The following is a 20,661-nucleotide window of genomic DNA, read 5'->3' on the forward strand; positions in this document are numbered from 1 at the left end:
GGTGCCAGGTGGGGGTGGCTGTGGTGGTCATGGCAGACTGGGTGGGTGTGGCCAAGGTGGGTGTGATCACCTTGATGTTGCTCATGGGGAGGGATGCCTGTTGGGGCCGGGCAGGGTTGGGGGAGATCTAGGGGGTCTCTGGCAGGTGGAGCGGTGGGCAGGAGGCTTGTCCTGCAGGATGAGGCGAGGCAAGGCGAGGCAGGGTGGCAGTGCCATTGTCACAGGGCAAGGCGAGGCAGGGGCCAGGGGGCCTGCTGCCTGACACCATCAGCCCCTGCACACAGAGGCCAGTGAGCGCATGGGTGCTGGGATGCATCTGGCCATGTGGGACCTCGGTGAGTTAGTGGGCAGCTGGTTGAAGAGGGATGGTTGCAATCTCCGGGGCATGGCATGTGTGCCCACAGAGAGGGTTCTGGGTGCCGCCTCTGGCACGCGTGCCATAGGTTCGCCACCACTGTTCTAGAGGATCTAATTCTTCTTCCTTCTTGTCTCAGAAACAAATGTAGAACATCAAGCCCAAAGACTCATCTGAATAGATCATTTACATTGGACTTGGGATTGGGGAAGTCTAGCCTGGAGAACAACCTCGGCACTAGCCAGTCATGGACACCTCTCTAGCCCCCTCCTCTCCTTAGCACGGTTCAACCTCTTCATATTGTGGGGAAGCCAACCCCAGTACTGTCTGCTGAGCATGACTTCTGAGGTGCCGGTAAAGGTGTGAGGTCCCGCAGAAGTGCTGTTTGCACTGGGGGCAGGGATACAGCCTCTCCTCCACGTGCATGCACTGGTGTTTGAGCAAAGCAGAGGCATCAGCACACAGCTCATCACAATTTCCACACCTGTGGGCAGAGAGTTGAGAACCATCTGGGTTGTGGCGGTGGGCATGTTGGTGTCGCTGGAAATGCAAGGTGCTGTTGAAGCTCTTGCCGCAGTCAGGGCAGATGTGGGGCTGCCCCCCAGCATGGGTGCGTTGGTGTCGATACAGGTGGGAGGTGCGCCCAAAGCACTTGCCACAGTCCCCACAGGAGTAGGGCCTCTCGCCTGTGTGAATGCGTCGATGTCGCTCCCAGTGGGAGCTCCACGTAAAGCTGAGCCCACACTCCCCACAGTGGTACGGCTTATCGGTGGAGATGTGAAGCCGCCGGTGCTGAGCCAGCTGAGTGCGAGCACTGAAGCTTTGCCCGCACTCCCCACAACCAAACGGCTTATCAGCAGTGCCGTGGAGACGGCGGTGGCGGGCCAGCTGGGACCGCCCCCCAAAACTCTGCCCACATTCTGAGCACTGGTGGCTCTGGTCCCCCCCAACCAAGTGCAAACGCTGGTGCTTCACCAATGCCAAGCCATCGGCAAAGGCTTTACCGCAAAGGGTGCACTTGTAGGGCTTGCGGCCACGATGAGTACGCTGGTGCTGGTCAAAGTGCAGCGTGGTGCTGAAGCTGCGCCCACAGTAGGTACAGATGTAGGCACGGGTAACGTTGGCTGCCGCATTGGTGCCATGAGTGCGCTGGTGGCGGTAGAGATGGGAACTGCGGCTGAAGCGCTTGCCACACTCATTGCAAGGATAGGGCTTCTCCCCAGTGTGGATGCGCAGGTGCCGGGCAAAATGCGAACTCCAGGAAAAGCTCTTGCCGCAGTCACCACACTGGAAGGGCAGCCGGCCAGTATGGAGCCTTTGGTGAGTCACCAGCTCTGTATTGCGGCGGAAACACCGACCGCACTCGGCACACTGGTAGGGCAAGCCCCGGGTGGGCAGGAGGGCTGGAGAGGGAGTTCCTGGGGAGGTGTTGGCACTGGCATGTGCCCGCTGATGCCTATATAAGTTAGAACTGACATTGAAGCTTTTGCCGCAGTCTTCGCAATGGAAGGGGCGCTCGCCCGTGTGCGTTCGCCGATGCTTGCTGTAGTGCGAGCTGCAACTGAAGACCTTCCCGCAGTCCTCGCATTCGTAGCCTTTTTGCAGAACCAGGATGGGTGGTCCCTCCCCTGCTAGGACCTTGCTGCTGCTGGATGGCTGCACCACCCTCCAGCGCAGGCTCTTGCAGTTCCTGGAAACCACTCTAGCGTCCAGCTTGAGCAGCTCAGATTGGTGTTGCTGTGAGATTTCTTCCTCTTCGCTCTCTTCCTCTTCTTCACTGCCCATCCCCTCACCTGGTAGGAAGTAAACACAAAGGACCATAATCTTTCCGATATTCCAATAGTCCACATAGATAGTCTTCAAGTTACTACTGTAATTGAGCCCGGCAATTGCAGACATAACTCCTAATGGCTGTAAAGTGGGTCACCATGTGACCAGACCCAATTTCATGACCTTTTTTTGTGGTGGTTGTTAAGTGAATATCATGGTTGTTAAGCTACCCCATTATTCAGGGTTTTGCCAGAAACGAAATAAATTCTGGCAAAAACACACAAATTGCAATCATGTGACCACAGGGCACAGCTCATTGCAGTAAATGTGGGCCAGTTGCTGAGTGCACAAAATGGGGTCACCTGACTGCAGAGGGAGGCTGAACATCGGACTTCAAAACCATGTTGTAAGTAGCTTTTGGGGGGAATCTGTCGTAACTTTGAACAGTTGCTAAGCAACTGGTCATAAGTCGACGATTACCTGTATCTCGAAGAGATGGCCAAAACCTGGAGTATAGGACCTATTCTCTTAGGTTTGTTCAAATCAAAGTTTTCAGTTGCTAAGGACACTAAACCATGGTGGCCTATTCCAAACTGTATTCTCTGCTAGCAAGCATTTGACCATTTTTTTTGTCCCCCTCTCTAGATTTTGTGGTTACAAAAGGATAAAGGAATCAGCAACAAAGAAATGAATGCCTCATTACTTCTCAATTCCCCGTTCTTGTCCTATAAACAGACCACAGCAAACAAGACATCTCCTTCATCTAACAGAAGGCAGTAACTAAAGGAACCTTCTTATTCTTCATCTTCATCACATCCTCATGAATGCCAATGAAATACTGCCGGAATGGGCAGAGCAAGTGTAATCTGCTAGGTCAGTGGTGGCGAACCTATGGCACGCGTGCCAGAGATGGCACTCAGAGCCCTCTTTGTGGGCACCCACGCCACCACTGCCAGCAGCTTGTGCAGCTCCATTAGGCAGCCCCACCAGGCACAAAGGAGGTGAAGCGGCCAGCTAGCAAGATCGAGTAGAAGTGGTAGAGCACGCCCACACCCAGCAAGCCAAAGGCCACCCCGAGCAGGGAAAGCTGGATCCCCATCGGCGCCATGGCCCCCCAGTCCCAGCTAGGATTGTGTGCCTCCCCTCATCTATGCTGGGCCTCCTGCCCATCGCCCCACCCGCCAGAGACCCCCTGGATCTCCCCCAACCCTGTCCAGCCCCCGCAGACATCCCCTCCATGAGCAACATCGAGGTGGCCATGCCCACCCCAGCCACGCCCACCCAGTCTGCCGTGACAACTGCAGCCATGCCCACCCAATGGGCCATGCCCCCATGCCCCCCCTTAGGGCACCACAATGCTGATGCGGCCCTGGCACTTTGCAATAAGTAAGTGGGTTTTGGGTTGCGGTTTGGGCACTCAGTCTCTAAAAGGTTCGCCATCACTGTGCTAGGTGATCAAGTTTATATTGATTGTAACAGAAGCTCCACTGATCATCCAGTCTTCCCTGTCCAACTTTCTGCCTCCTATTGTGGTCAGCTCCAGTCAAGTGACATCCTAATATAAATTTTAGCTAGGAGAAATGCAGAATGAACTTAAATAAAATTGCAATGTAAAACGCATTCAACAGTCTGTTATTTTCTACTGTAGTTAACTGTCAGAAGCTGCATATTTCCCCCCTAAATTCATCTACCTCTTTTCTATTTAAAAAAAACAAAACACCCCATGATTACTGCCATGTTTCAAGGCTTATCTCTCAGATCAAATACATCTCCACTAAATGTCTGAATCTCCAGTTCTTCAAGATTCTTGTGTGGTTCGGTGGGAAAGAGTAGGATTACAAGTGGAGAAACGTGGATTCTAGGCCAACCTTCAGCCACAGAAGTTCCTGGTGACCCTGTGCTTGTCATAAAATTATTATTATAGGGGAAAGGAACAGGAGGCAGCATTACGTACACTGCCTTCCTGTAGGAAAGATGGGATGTAAATAAAACCAATAAGCAAGTGTTAATTTCATGACCATTTTTCAGAAATATATGTATGTGTTTACTTGTGTGAGAGAACTTTTGTACGTGTATTGTGTTGGAAAGCTTTGAAAAATATTTTGCATCTCTCTCACACAGACACACACACACACACTCAGTCCCCCTCCCTCTTTTGGTTTTTGCAACCCAGGTTTGATCGTTTTACCACGTAGCAACATTTTCCAACTCTCTTTCTAGCCTTTTGAGGGCCAGAGAGTAGACAAATTCTACTTCGTACTCTTGCCTAAACCTTGTTCAAGGCTACTGACTTGACCCATGTCAGATTGGAGCAAAAAAGGGAGGTAAGGTTCATGTTCCCACTACCCCGCTAAAATGTGAAGGAAAATATTCTGAAGAGAAAAGCTGAGATCAGCTACCTGTGTGCCTCCCCTCCTCACCTAAATTGGCTCTTCTTGGGTTCTCCCTATTACCAGGCTCCAGGATGCTGGATTCCTTTTCTTCTTTCACCAAGAAAATCTCACTGGGTTTGGAACTTGAAGATCCTGCTTGAAGAGGAAAAAAGCAAAATACACTAATTAACTTTGCTGGTTGGCTCGATTCCGTCCTTCTTTTTGATTTGTTCTCCTCTTTAGCTGCAGTTTCTACCTCAGTCCAGGAACCACTTCCTTGTTCATCCAGAGAAAATGCATCACTCCTCTGACATAATGATGGGCCCAGTTTATACAACATGCTTATCCATAAACCTACTAATTACAAGATGGCTTAATATGTGTAATCCCAGAAATAGTCTCTCAAAGCCTTCTGCATCCTGGTGCCTTTCAAACATGCAAGCCACAACCCATTCCTGCCAAAGATCATCTAAAAGTATGACCAGTTCCATTTCCATCCATTAGTCTGGCCTTAATCCTGACTGAAAGTGGTCCAAATAATCTGCTTCATCCAGGGTCCTCTGCAGCTGCTAAACAGCCTTCTTTCTCCACCACCTTCCCCCCAAAAGGGGGAAGTTAAATAGGGCTTCTACAAAGGTCAAAATGGTCATAAGTCACTTTTTCCAGTGCAATTTTTGTCCAGTACAGGTATTCCTCAACTTACAATAGTTCATTTAGAGACCGTTCAAAATTACAATGGCACTTGAAAAAGTGATTTATGACCATTTTGACTTTCATAGAAGCCCCATGATCATGTGATCAAAATTCAGATGCTTGGCAACTGGTTCATACTTATGACCATTGCTGTGTCCCAAGGTCACAGGATCCGCTTTTGCGACCTTCTGTCAAGCAAAATCAATGGGGAAGCCAGATTCACTTAACTGCTGGGTTACTAACTTATCAATTGCAGTGATTCACTTAAGAACTGTGGCAAGAAAGATCGTAAAATGGGGCAAAACTCATTTATTTATTTATTTATTTATTTACAAATATTTATATGCCGCCCAATCCCAAAGGACTCAGGGCGGCGTACAAGGTTAAAAACAGTCATAAAAGAATAAAATAATCCAGTCATACCGCGAGTCCGATCATATCCCGGCCCCCCGGGGACATCAGCCTCAGGCCTGCCGGAACAGGAGAGTTTTAACGGCTTTCTTAAAGGCCGGCAGGGTGGGAGTAGTTAACAGATGTCTCACTTAGGAACAGAAATTTTGGGCTCAATTGTGGTCATAAGTTGAGGACTATCTGTATGGTGGGATCCATCAATGATTTCTTGAGGAGGAAAAAACTGCTCACCCAAAGAAGAATTCACCACTGCTAGAACCCCCACACGCTCCCCAGCCACCTTTAGTTAAAAGAGAAGTGGCTTTGATCACAGTTATAAGGACCCTGCCCACTTTCTCAGGCCAACAAGTTCAGTTAACAGGGTAAGGTGCTGTTCCAGACATCCCCCCAGGATCTGCAACAAAACCAGCATTCAAATGAGAATAAACTCGAGAGTTTTCGGTTGACAGATGCTGAGCAAATTATTTTGTAAAGCCCTATACAGGGATCTCTGATTCCACCTCCACCCCTTACCCAAGAAGGCACATGTCACCTGAAACAAAGCTGTGGAACAGCTATCTGTGAATGCAATAAAACTGAAGTATTGTCACTTTGGCCACCTAATGAGAAGGAAGGATTCACTGGAGAAGAGCCTAATGCTGGGAAAGATTGAGGGCAATAGAAGAATGGGACGACAGAGAATGAGGTGGCTGGATGGAGTCCCTGAAGCAGTAGGCGTGAGCTTAAATGGACTCCAGAAGATGGTAGAGGACAGGAAGGCCTGGAGGAACGTTGTCCATGGGGTCGTGATGAGTCAGACACGACTTCACAACTAACAACAACAAATTGTCACTTTGCCACTCTTTCTGCCACAAAGATAACCATGGGTGCTGCTCTTGAAGGAAAATCAGGTTACACATACAGTAAGTAAATAAAATTATATTTACTCAGTGCCACTAAGGTTTCACAGGTCTCCTGGTGAGTTTCTTTGTAAGGCTTCTGCTTAGGATCTACAACTAGCCACTGATTCTCCATCATTCAGTCCCAAGTCACCTCCAGACAATTAACCGGCTCCTAAAACAAGAAGAATGTTATTCACACCATTGACACATACGATCCCTTATCGTGGCAATGGCTAATAATCAAGGCAATGCAATGGCTACCAACAGCAATAGCACTCAGTTGGAAGTCAGGACACACTGCCTTTTTAAAATAAAATTTCTAACTTTACATTTCCATCTGGATTATCAGTTTGGTGCCCAACTCACTGGGTTCTTTTGGAATTATTTATGGAGGTAAGATAATGCTAGACCTTCTACCTTTAATTCTGAATATGCTGAAAATAGAAGCCATCCCCTGTTCATAATCACCACTAATGTTGAACTAGATCAGTGTTTCTCAACCTTGACAATTGCTGGCTGTGGAATTCTGGGAGTTGAAGTCCACATGCCTTAAAATTGTCAAGGTTGAGAAACACTGAACTAGATATTGCATTTTACCCAGCAAGAGAGACTGCTATGAAATATTTTTGCAGGTTATCTTGTTTGCATTCACACATATCTGGAACTCCACTTGGGCAGGGTCTAAGGAGGTGAATCTGACAATGCCTTTGAGGTTGTCCTGTCTCCTACGAATTGGACTTTCGCCCTGATTTCAGTGCCTGGGAGAGATGCAAGATTCAGGGTGAAGTGTCAACACATGGAATCTTTGGTGCTCTCCGAGCTTGGTTGTTTTCTTGCAGACATCTCATTACCCAGCCAGGTAACATCATCAGTGATAGCCATCAGTAAACCCACAGGACATACTACTAAAATTTTCACGTCTGTAACCTTTAACTAGGTGCAACAATACATCCCAGGGCAACACTTTTTCAACCAAGGTAGCTCAAATACAACTTACAGAATGTATTCAAAATCCAGGACCTGGAATTGAAATCTGGCCAATTTTACAAAACATTTTATGATATAAAAATCATCATGAAGCATTTCATGACATCACAGGAAATGCCGTAAAACATTTTCCTGGTGTTTGACTGTGCTATATAGTTCAACATGGGCTGCTGTCAAGACAGATATTTCTGTATCTTCACAGTTTTTAAGGAATTTTCAAGTTCTTTAGAAGTTCTGCCGTTGTTGACAGCATTGAGGAATCTGGTAAGGACAAACCTGAAACAATGAGCCCAATGGATAAGGGTTGTCTAGCGCAGGGGTAAGCAATCTTGGCTCTTTTATGACTCGTGGACTTCAACTCCCAGAATTCCTGAGCCAGCATGGCTCAGCATGGAAACCTCTCCTTTTCCCCCCAGGATGGCTGGCTCAGGAATTCTGGGAGTTGAAGTCCACGAGTCATAAAAGAGCCAAGGTTCCCTACCCCTGGTCTAGTTAATGCCAGTCCCTTTTACATTGCCACCCCAGACTGAACTGAGGATGCTATGGAAATCCTGACCTGGTTCCTAAAAGCTGTAAAGTTCTGGAAGGGCTAAAATATACTCAAGTCCCTGCAAGAGGAAGTTGCTATTTTTTAGTGATAGATCTGGTTCTATTCTAGCTCAGGATCAAGCTTCCAATGGGGTCACATTCCACTCTGAGGAATTGGCCTGCAATAGAGAAGTCTTCTGAGACTTGCAGCAGCTCTTCCAATCTAGCACTTTCCAGATGTCTTGGACAAGAACTCCTTTAATTCCCAGCCAGCCTGAAGGAGAGGAATAGCAGGCCAACACATCAAAGGAAGCAGCAAGCTTCCTTAATCAGTCCTTAAGCTATGAATGTCAGCCCTCAAGTGATGACAACTGCACTTAAATCATGGCAGATGAAAACTCCTTATCACCTCATCTGACAACACGCACAGCGATTTCATTCCTTCTGATCAGCCTTTGGGAAAATTGGCCCATGAGAAATCAAGATGTCTATATGTTTATGAACACGCCTGTCTACATCTTTCCTAGATCTGAAAACCTGGCTACTGCTCTTTTAATTAAGGATTATCCTGATTTGAAGAAAGCAGTTTACTAAGCCATAAAACAGCATATAAAGAAATGCCTAGGAATCAGGGGTAGGCAACCTTGGCTCTTTTATGACTCGTGGACTTCAACTCCCAGAATTCCTGAGCCAGCATAGCATAGTTGAAGTCCACGAGTCATAAAAGAGCCAAGGTTGGCCTAGGTCAGGGCTTTTCAACCAGTGGTACGGGTACCACCTGTGGTACATTGGCACTTGGCAGGTGGTACACGACCATCCTAGAAAAGTGGTAGCGGGGAGGGGAATGAACTGAACCCATAGCAGCACCGCACAAGCCTGAGTGAGAGATGGCTGGAGCTGCAGGGCTGTCAGGGCTCAGCGGAAGTGCCAGGATCAGCGCTTCTTCGGGACTGTCAGGGCTCAGTAAAAATGCCAGGATTAGTGCCAGGCTCCAGCTGGCGCTCGGCGCTGATCTTGGCGCTTCTGCTGAACCCAGAAGAAGCGCCGATCAGCTGGAATATTGCAGCATCTCCAGAGTCTTGTGATTTACATTCAGATGCTTGGCAACTGATTAATATTTATGATGGTCACAGTGTCCCAGGGTCATGTGAAGTGACCAAAACCTGCTGCAACCACCCAGCAGACAGGGGGAATAAAGACCAAAGACCCCCACCCCACCCCCGCTACCAATCCTCAACAGAAATGCTCAGAACAATGAAAACTTCGGACAGGAGGCTTGGGGGCACTTTTTCAGTGCCATTGTAACTTCAAACAGTCACTAAGCGAACTGTTGTAAGTCGAGGACTACCTGTAGTCACTTTTTTTGATATCAAGTTTTTGACACCTTGTTAGGTGGCTGGTGGTACTCGTAAAAGTGGTACAATGGGTGAAAAAGTTGAAAAGCCCTGGCCTAGGTAATGAATATCATAGCAAGAAGTCTATCAAGGTTTTATACTGGACTGTCTTCAATAATGATGGAGATTACCAGGATTCGTACAAAGCAGGTTGGCACATCCCGTTCAAGACTTTCTATTCTTCCCCTGATACAAGGGATTAAGAGATGACTAACTAATGCCCAAATCTCTTCCTCCCTCTATTGATTCTCATACAATGGAATTTAAAAAGCAGAGCATCAAACAATTGAATCGTGGTTTGTTTGTGTATGCATTTGTATAAGTACCTACATCAACCCTATATATTGAATCCCTTATTTCCAAAGGCCTAATCCAAGATTACCATATTTTCTAAAAGGCATTTGGCTCTAAATAATTTTCAAAATGCCAAGCAAGCAATCACTGACAATTATGGCATTTTTTTAATGAACACATTTGCCTGAAAGAAAAGGAAATATCAGCCCACTTTAAGAATTGCTTCCTCCAGAAATAGGTGGCTGGCTTCCAAGTATTCTAAATCATGATTTATTTGATCAATATTTATTTTTAAAAAAACCAACATCCTACGCCAAAACCAAACAAATCACATTTGATTAATCCTAGTATGTGAATCAGATCTGCATGTTAAAAGAAAAAAAGTCAGAGGAACCCACAAAGCAATTTTAGCTATTGTGGGTATGAAAAAAAAAAAAAGGTAAAAGTCTCTTGATCCAAGAGAGAGTATATGCAGATTTTTTTTTTAATCACCTCACTGTACTGAGCTTCATTAATAAGGGGGAATACCCTTATTAATTACCTACCTCTGTTAAAAACTGGGCTAAATCCTCAATCAGTTTAGTTCTTAAGTCATCCCTGTGTCCTTCCCATCTCAAAAAGGATGGTGAGATGGATCACATCTTATTCCCATTTCGTAAAGGAGAGAAGCTGAGGCAGAGAGATTGGGATCCAAAGCTACCCAGAGAAACTTCCGTAACTACCAAGATCCCTTCAACCGACCTTTTTTCTCCTTCTTTAATGCAATAGTCGACATCTCAGAACAATAAGACCTAAGGCTTGTTCTGCATCCTTGGGGTGTTTTTGGCAAAAGCTGCATTTTTCCAAGCACCTTTACAGATCCAGGTATGAGGCATGCGTGGGGCAGAATTGCTGGGAATTGCACAAAGGAACCTTGGCCCCGTGAGCGGAAGGGCTTCTAGACATCTGGTTTCCCAGCTCTCCAAGGAGAAACTTTTTCATGGGATCGAATTCCCCTGGACCATTGTTCGGTTCGGGAAGAAGGGACGCGAAGGGGGCTCCTCCTGGAGTTTGCCCGGGGTCTTCCCGTCCCGATCCTGGCTGTTCCCACCGCCCCTTTCTTTGAAGCGCTGATCGGCAGCCCCCTTCCTGCCCCCCACCCCGCGCCCATTCCGGTGGAGGGGGGGGGGAGAAGAATTGTGGAAGGGGGCGGGGAGAGGGCGAAGAGCGAAGGTTGCTCCTTGGGGAGAGGGTCGTTTCCCTCGCCTCTCTCCCCCCTCCTCCTCCTCCAGGCGTTCCCCTACCTGCCCTCTTCGGCTCGGGGACCCCGGCGGGCTGCAGGTCCCTCGAGGATCTCGACCCCAGCCGTTCAAACAATGAGGAAGTCTCTCGCCTCCCGGTCCGCGGTCTTGGCGCGGCTCCCGGCCTCTGGTGATGCGGAGGGCGACCGGGGGGCCCCCCGCTTGCCGTCTGCGAGAGAGAGGCAGCCCGGGTCGGTGGGCGGGGAGGAGGCAGCCCCGTCCCACCAGTCCCACCAGCGCGAGTCCGGCTCTTCGCTCGCTTTTCTTTATGGTCCTCCGCCTCCCCGCCTTCCTGCCTCCCCCTCCTCTCCCCTCAGCATCAAAGCCAAGCACCACCATCGGCTTGCTCCAGCCCCTTCCTGTGTCCTTGCAATAGCAAGCCGGTCTGAAACCTCTTGAAATCGTAGGTGCGTGAGTGTGTGTGTGTGTGTGTGTGTGTGTGTGTGCCCGCGTGTGTGTGGGGGGGGGGTTGGGTGGAGGGGGAGTTGGCTGAGAGTCGCCACTAACAATGCATTGAGCGCCTGGGGGGGAAACCCTTGTTTTACAGGGGCTTCCCACCCCCCCCCCCGGCAGCCCCAGGTGCTCGAGGGGCGAAGGAGGGCCAAGCGGAGGAGAAAGCGCTCGGCAGAAGTGGTGGAGCTGCGCGGGGGACAAGCGCGGGAGTCCGGCCGGTCCTGGGGGCTGGCCAGCCCTGGGGGTTTAGGCTTCCCTTCCCTAGGGTGAGCGGGGGTTCGGCGGCAAAAGACCCAACCTTGCGGTGCCTGGTGTGTAAAAGTCCAGCCGTGCCTCAGCCGAGAGAAAAGGGGTAAGGCAACCGACCTGACTGAGATAGACAGAGGGATGAGGAGAAAGATGCTGGACTCGCTACGGCTCCACCAGTTTGGAATATGAGAAAATGAAGGGGAAACAAGCTGCCTTCCCTTCCAGTGCCCATCATGGTTTCCCTTTCAACCAAACTCAGAGCAGAACTGTAATCACTCCATAAATTATGAGCGTGGTTCAAATCAGAATTCTGCCGATGCCTCAGACCTTCTCCTGGGTGTCTGACATCTTTTGCCAGTATGGGGGTGGTGAACGACATGAGGACCATTTTACCGTAATGTAACCCACCTGGAAGTTGGCACCAGTGGGGGCAGGCTGGGTTGCCGTCATTTTGAATTTGATACTAGCCCTGGTCCTGATGAGAAGCAGCTGTCCAAGGTCTGAGGCTTCCTTAAGCCTGGAAAAGTATTTCCCTGCCCAGCTATCTCAGAGTCCCATTAATCAAGAACATTACGGTAAGGTTTAACACAGTGTTTCTCAACCTTGACAATTTTAAGGCATGTGGACTTCAACTCCCAGAATTCCACAGCCAGCATTGGAATTCTGGGAATTGAAGTCCACATGCCTTAAAATTGTCAAGGTTGAGAAACACTGGTTTAACTAAAGATCTTCTCCTTGTAAGACCTACGTTCTACCATTCAGTTCTAGGTCTTTCTAATCACATGGCTATTTGTTTGTTGATGAGTGAATTTGGTCATGTGAGGTAGGCAACATGGGCCTATATCCAGCCCATTTGGAGACCACCCAATTGGGAGAAAGTTGATCTACGTTTTTGGCTTAGTTCTCCCACCAATAAACCTTGTGAGCATTTTTAAAAAATATTATTACAACCCTTCACTTTTCACACTAAATTTTATTTCACTGGAACTTTCTGAATAAGCCATAGTTCTCTGGGTTCACACACTGATTTCATAAATCATAGGTTTTTTTTTAACCATATAGTTCTTGCACAATACACATCACAAAGGCCCAGAGGTTCAATCATATGATCATGGCTGCTGTCCTGACTTTTTTGACAGGCATACAGATCCACACACACTGTGGACATCCCTAGTGTTAACTAAGGAAAAGTAAAGCATTGTCTCTGGACTTCTTTTCTAATTCTCTTCTTCCACCACCATCCCAACTCTCCAGCAGAGGAAATAACAATCAGCTGGCCCAGGATGACAGTTTTTGCTGAGTCTCATAAGAGAAGCATTTTAATACCCGATAAGTCTGCAAGTGCAGTGGAGGAACTCCAGATGTTTCAAAGCTCTTGTTCTTCTCTCTCTTGAATGGTTGTGCTTAATTTGGCACTTTCCAGTTGTGCAGACTTCATGCAGCCAATTTTCTGTCATTAGAGATTTGCCTCTTGATTAGGACTTTCAGGAATTTATAAAACACACACGTTGTATAAATGTGGACAAGCTGAGAATTCTACGGTCCAAAATAAATCCCAAATTGGATTCAGATTATCTGTAGATGGGCTTTTCCACAAATATATATGGTAATACTTTTTTTAAAATACCTTTATAAATACTGATGGATAAGCCTATCTGTGGATAAATTGACCTTCACATTTTTAACCAAAATACCATGAAAATTGTGCCACCCACAGATAAGCTGATTGTAAAAATTAAAACATAGAAAAGCTTTGAGTGTCAGCTTATTGGCAGATAGTCTTATCCATGAGGATGTTTCACAACTGGTCTAATGAGCATGCCTAATTCTTCCCTTGACATGTGAGACAATTTTTGAGAGAGTTTTTGAATCCAGGAGTTCCCCATAAGCAACACTGAGAGATTTCTTATCTTCCCCTTGAAGCTCCAGACCAGAGGTCTCCAAAATTGGCAACTTTAAGCCTTGTGGACTTCAACTCCCAGAATTCTCCAGCCAGTATGGATGGCTGAAGAATTCTGGGAGTTGAAGTCCACAAGGCTTAAATTTGCCAAGTTTGGAGACCCCTACTCCACACCTCCAGGGATGAGCCTGGGTAATCAATAAGCTCACAAAATTGGCCTCTATCATTTACCAGCCTTTTACAGAGCCAGTAGCCCACGTTTCCAAGCTCTCTGCAGAGAAAGTGCAAGCAGCACGGAAAGAAAAGATCTTGGAGGACATCAGAAAAGGCTTCTTCAGGGGGCCTTGATGAAGGACAGATGTTATTGTTCCTTCTCTGCCCTGATCCTCTAGGGCAGAGTTTCCCAACCTTTCTGGTTTTGTGGCTGGGGGAAGGAGTGGTTCTGCGTGAGCAGTGGGGAAACACACACAGCTGCATTTGTATGAGCAGCAGCACACGCAGGCACGTGCTTGCCCGCTGCTCGCACAAGTGGGGATGTGCACATATGTGCTTGCCCATCACTTCCACAGCCCAGTTCCGAATGGCTCAAGGCCTGGGGGTTGGGGTGTCCAATCTTAGGAACTTTAAAACTTGTGAACTTTACCTAGCAGAATGCTGGCTGAGGAATTCTGGGAGTCGAAGTCCACAAGTCTTAAAGTTGCCAAGATGGATGCCTCTGCTCTAGAACTCTGCAGGGCTGCCTGGGGGAGGTTGGTAGAAATGTCAAGGACAATTGAACCCCCCCCCTCTTTTTAACATATGTTGTAATACACATATGGGGCAGCTGTATTTTGACTGTTTTGACCAGGGGTCTTCAAACTTGGCAACTTTAAGACTTGTGGACTTCAACTCCCAGAATTCCTCAGCCAGCCCTGGCTGACTGAGGAATTCTGGGAGTTGAAGTCCACAAGTCTTAAAGTTGGCAAGTTTGGAGACCCCTGGTTTTGACCCTCCCCTGGATGCAACTGTATCTAATTGCAGAGCAAGAGACAAGAAAGAAACTGAGGGCATTATGGAGAAGAAGCTCTCTCTGACCTCTAAATCCACATATTCCATAGCATTTGTGACCTCCTGGGTTTGCCAAACAAGGTGTCACCTGTAAATTTATAACTAGCTTCCCAAGACAGCTTGAGCCCACAATTTAGCAGCCACAAAGCCAGCCAGTGCGAGTGTTTCATGATTCAGCTTATTTCGTCAGCCAAGAAAATAGAACTGAATCAAATCCGGTATGTATATCTTGCAAATAGAGGTAGTCCTTGACTTATGAACACAAGTGAGCCCAAAATTTCTGTTGCTCAGTGAGACGGTTGTTAAGTGAATTTTGCCTCATTTTATCCCCTTTCTTGCCACAACTGTTAAGGGAATCACCGCAGTTGGGTTAGTAACTAGGTTAAGTGAACCTGGCTTCCCCATTGACTTTGCTTATCAGAAGGTTGCAAAAGGTAGTAGTAGTAGTAATAGTAGTAGTAGTAATAAAGTTGGAAGGGACCTTGGAGGTCATCTAGTCCAACCCCTGCTCAGGCAGGAAACCCTATACCATTTCAGACAAATGGCTGTCCAGTCTCTTCTTAAAAACTTCCAGTGTTGGAGCATTCACCGCTTCTGGAGGCAGGTTGTTCCACTGGTTAATTGTTCTCACTGTCAGGAAGTTTCTCCTTAGTTCTAGGTTGCTTCTCTCTTTGATTAGTTTCCATTCGTTGTTTCTTGTCCTGCCTTCAGGGGCTTTGGAGAATAGCTTGACTCCCTCTTCTTTCTGGCACCCCTGAGAGATTGGAACACTGCTATCATGTCACCCCTGCAGGAGACGGCAACCGTCATAAATATGAGTCAGTTGCCATGCATCTGAATTTTGACCCCGTGACCATGGGGATACTGCAAAGATTCTAAGTGTGAAAAACGGTAGTAAGTCACTTTTTTCAGTGCTGTTGTAACTTTGAACAGTCACTAAGTGAACTGTTCTAAGTCAAGGACTACCTATACAGCTCGTATTATCTGCAGGTGGCCTGCTACATACACCCCTTAGTGCAGGCATGTCACGCCAAAACTGCACCCACCCCATTGCCAGCAATGGGGGGAAAGTCCGGATACATCATGCGATGTCACGTGACGTCGCGAGTTTGACATGCCTGCCTTAGTGTGTGCAACACATAACAACCCTTCCAACAGCTGAGCCAGCATGGAAAGGGTGAGTCAAGACTCTGAAGGGGGAGGGGGAGGGAATCCAAACTATTGATCTGAAGAGGGTAAAGGAAAACGGCAATCCTCCTATCAAGATGTCCGGTTGAACTGCAGAAAGCACATAAGATTTGTTCTTATATGAAAGAAGGAAAGAAAAATAAAATGCATAGTGGGAGAAAGGAAATTGGATACAGGCTTGACGGTTGCTAGGCAATTAGCTGCTGCTGTTCACAGTTCCTCTTTAAATGTTAGGAACCAGACCTAACTGTTGCTCTGGGAACAAGTTAGGGCAGACTCTCACTGAGGCCTCGGCTGGAGAGCCCTTCCCTTTGATCTGAATGGCATGCCTAGAAGCAGGCAGACCAGACCAGGATTACTCTGACTTCCCATTAGCAGGCTGAAAATAGCTGGAGGAAAAGGCAGCTGGTAGAAACCACAATGCCATGTGGGTCATAATGTTATTGCAGACATGAAGCATGGTATAAACTTGTGCCATTAGCGTGATGATGTCACGATGGGCATGACCTCAGTTGCACCCTTCCTTCTCCTGTAGATTTATTTATAAGATGTATATCCTGCTTCAGGCTGAATAACTGTAGAGAGATTCCCATAGATCAGGGGTAGACAACCTTGGCTCTTTTATGACTCGTGGACTTCAACTCCCAGAATTCCTGAGCCAGCTAAGCTATGAAGTCCACGAGTCATAGAAGAGCCAAGTTTGCCTACCCCTGCCGCAGATGGAGCCCAGCTTAGCAACAAGGAGAGTGACTCAGCCACCCTTGAAGTAGCAGTCCTTCTCACCTCCACTTTGGGACTGAGTGAACAAAAGTTGAAGGAGATGCCTGGAAAGGGAAGAGATTGTTCTTTTTTCCAGGTAGCATCTTGTCTTGGGATGGTACCAAAACACCAAATTCCTCTTGTGAAAATATCCCCTCGCACATTCATCACAAAACCCCATTTGCTGTTTTATGTTGGATATTACCAAACAATTCAGCTATATTCTCTGAGTGATTTTGTTCAAAGGCAACATTCCTCTAGAGCAGGGGTAGGCAACCTTGGCTCTTTTGTGACTCATGGACTTCAACTCCCTGAATTCCTGAGCCAGCTAAGCTATGAAGTCCATGAGTCATAAAAGAGCCAAGGTTGCCTAGCCCTGCTCTAGAGTCTACCTGCAGGAAGTCTGAGAAAACTCTGTTCATTTTCACTGTAAGAATGCAAGCAGCTGAATATGCATTCCACAACACTGCAGTGACAAAATTAAGGAAAGATGAGTAAACAATATTATGTAAGAATGTATTTCTCTGTTATGGAAATGAATTATGTAATTTAGATAATTGCAAAATATTTTCAGGACAATCCGAATAGCTAAATATTTTTATTGCTATTTGTTTTGAAAATATTGATGCAGTGGATTTATATATCAGGCTAAGCCATGGTTTTTTAAATAGTGGTTTATTGAGGAAACTGCAATTGGTTGGACTCACATTTGGACTAATCCGTACAGCGTGGTTTACAACCCACAGTAGCTGAGTTCACCTAGCATTCTAAACCCTGACTATGATTTAGCGTGATTTGTGAACAAAACTGATATATTATTTCTCCCCTAGAGGAAACTACCTTTCCAAAGGAACTGTGGAGAAAAAAAGAGATGTATAGATCAAGCATATAAATCATACTTAAATCAGGCATAACAATCAGAACTACTTTATGCTTTATGGGCAAGTTTCTAGCTAGACTTATACATTCATTATCATGATTTTTAACTATGGCTTAATGAATAAGCTACAGTATCCTATTTATGTAATACACTGACCTGCAAAGCATGATTTACAACCACAGTGATTGGATCCATCAGCTAAGCCCAAACTAAACTACTTTCTGATTAACAGGGTATTAAATTCAAACTGAGTCTGTTAAAAGTTGTGGTGGGGTGCTGAAGTACAGGATTTCATGATTCAGTGTCAGAAAGACAGCTTATTACAGCAATGTTTTTTTTTGGGGGGGGTTGTTATTTTCCTGTATGTGCTTTGCATTTGTAACCATTAATTATTTGTACTCCTGGAATTGTTATTTTATTGCTTGATTACTTGACTAAACCACAATGAATTAAAATTCAGCTGTATTTCTTTTTTTCCCCGGATGATCTTGTTCATATTCCTCTTTTTTTTCTATACCTGCTAGTGCCTAAACAAACATTCACGCCTTCTAAAATAAATGATACATTGGTGGGATTTCAGCAGCCATGTCAAAAATTTCCTTTTGGGAGAAAGTTTCAAATTTCTTGGCTTCCAACAATTATAGCTTGTCATGGCTGAGTCATATGGATTCTAATGAGTGTGCTCTCAGATGAAGAGTTTGCACTGGAAAAAAATGATGATAATCCATGTACGGAAGAAATAATTGCTTTGGTCATGAACAATTAGCTTTGGTTTTCAGCATCATCTAATCCTTCCTAAGAAGCCCATTAAGATGCTTTCCCTTGAAAACTCATGAATGTGACCAGACTGATGGATTGGTCTTAAGAACAAAGAATGCAAATATTACTAAGAAGTCAATCTGGATAGCATTAAACATGACAAATCCTACCAGATTAATGGATATTTCAAAACGCTTCCATGTTCAGTTCAAGATGGTGATGGTAATCTATTCATAAGCAATTATACTCAATGGCTTGCAGCCATCACCACTGTACCCATCTGTCATAAAGACTGTGACCCATCTAGTTTTTTTTTCACAAAACAAAGATATCATATATAGAAAAGCAGAAGAGTTTTGTTGGGATATTACCATTCAGAATTTGATTTGGGGACTTCCAGACCTAATGCATCTGTATATGTTGACCTACATTGTTTCCTGAGATTCAGTTGTTTTCTTGCCTTCATTCACCAGTTGTTTTTATTTGAAAAATCGCCATGGCCAAAACTAGAAAGATGTCACTTTGCCCCTTTCATATTTTAGCAGTCTTGGTTTCAGCTTGATTCTTCCCCATCAAAAGCTACAAGACGTATTTGGAATACATCAGGCAGATTTAAATGTGATGCAAAACTCTCACAAGATGATTTTATGGGTAACCCTCTTCCTTAGGAGCTTGCCAGACAATTTTCTATAGTTCACAGACAAAAAAGCATTAATACTTAGTTTAGATGACCTTATTATCAATCAGTTTTTCAAAACATCTGATATTTCGCAAAAACAATTTGATGCCCAGCACCAGTACTTGTAATTAAAAGAGCTCTTGATTGTATAATTTGAACCTGGTGCATGAATTACATCTAAGCTTCAATGAGGATTAATATTAGAAAAAAAATGTTTCAAAGGTCCTAAATTTACTTTTTTTTCATTCAGTTTTAAATTTATGTTAGGCTAGAAATGGGCTGCAAGTTATTTGAAATACTCTAATAGGAATGTTGTTTTAACAAGTCAATTAAGTTAGGGTAAAGAATATTTAATTAGAATGATAGTATATGACCCCTGAATGATATTAATTCAACAAAATATTCTTTTCTGGGTATACTGGATCTCTTCAAGGATATACTGTATAATTAGGGTTGGAGATCACCTTCTATGTGTTGGAAGTGAAGTATATTGGTTTCTGGCCCAGATTGTAGGCCTGCTCTAGGCCAACATAATTTTGGTTTAATCTTCAATGATTCATAGGGTGCTCACAAAAGAAAACATGCTTTTTGAACATGTTGCATTATATTGAAGTACAAAGAATGCTGCATCTATATCTACAGCTAGGAAGATGGTTTTATTTTGGTGGACGCAACTTAAAACCCTACATTTTACACAAGAACTGGCTTGCTGCTGATGCCATAGGAATCTGATGAATATACAGCCAGCCTTTGTTGTTTGAGACTTGACGTGGTTATATAGGATGTACCAAAATTCATGCCCCAAAGACAATTTATTATATAAATTACATTAAATGTTCAGATTGGACCCTTAAACATTCCTGAGCATGGCAACAGTTTCTCTGAAAAACAAAAATATTAATAAAATCTATTGTAATTGGCCTCTGGGGACCTGATTTTTTTGGTACATTCTATATTTGTTCAAAAATTATTTACTTTTTTTTGTCCTTTTTTTTTTTTTTTTTTTTGCTTTCGCCCTCTATGTTCAAGTTACATTCCAGTTTATTTTGGTTTTGGTGCTATTTACTATTATATCTGATTGTTGTCTCTTTTTTCCTGTGATAGGACTAGATACGTTAAAAAAGGTACATTCAAGAGACACATTCTGCATACAGTACAGAGAAAAGGTCTGTATTTCTTGCTCTCGTTGGTATGACATATGGTTGTATGAACTACAAAACCTTTCACGTTCTACCAAGGATGGGGAAGCTTGCCTCATCACTCCAGTTTGTTCGTGCAGCAAAAACATTTGGGAAGAAGGGATGAAGCTTGTGCAATTCTCTATTTTCCTACAGAAGAAGATCTCTCCCACCTCCCATGCTTTTTCAATACCACAGCTGGGGGGTGGGGGGTGGGGGGACACACACACACAAACACACACACACACACACACACACATTGTACCTGGCTGCATTTAGCAAAAATAAAAAGAAAGTAGCCACTTCACAGGGCATAAACTTTTACTTTAAATAAAATACACAGCATAAGCCGGTCATACAAACCTCCACACCCGCGTGCGCGCGCACACACACACCGAAACATGTACAGAGCTGATGTATGGCTGCCTCAAACCAGCAAGTTCTCATCACAGCCAAAGTCCAGCAAATTTGTTTTGAGCGGCAGAAACTGCTCCCCACCTGCCCGGTCCCTCCCACCCAGCCGGCGAAAGGCATGGAAAGACGGGGACTGCCGGACGACAAAATCCAGTCCCCTCTTTTGCCACCTGCTAGTGCAAACGATTGG

At 45.5% G+C, this 20,661-nt stretch overlaps 1 protein-coding gene across 1 annotated transcript; it reads right to left on the reverse strand.

The window, feature by feature from the left end:
• Positions 1-374: 374 nt before the first annotated feature.
• Positions 375-11,237, reverse strand: LOC120315940 (zinc finger protein 660-like). Its single transcript, XM_039360998.1, has 4 exons — positions 10,969-11,237; positions 6,528-6,654; positions 4,546-4,653; positions 375-2,148 (listed from the first exon to the last, which is right to left on the reverse strand). The coding sequence occupies exons 2-4, from the start codon at positions 6,616-6,618 to the stop codon at positions 632-634; spliced, it is 1,716 nt and encodes a 571-aa protein (XP_039216932.1). The 5' UTR covers positions 6,619-6,654; positions 10,969-11,237; the 3' UTR covers positions 375-631.
• Between the last annotated feature and the right edge of the window lie 9,424 nt (positions 11,238-20,661).

The sequence above is a fragment of the Crotalus tigris genome, unplaced genomic scaffold, assembly GCF_016545835.1.
Source record: "Crotalus tigris isolate CLP2741 ecotype Arizona unplaced genomic scaffold, ASM1654583v1 scf7180000019189.1338056, whole genome shotgun sequence".
NCBI classification, from domain to species: domain Eukaryota; kingdom Metazoa; phylum Chordata; class Lepidosauria; order Squamata; family Viperidae; genus Crotalus; species Crotalus tigris.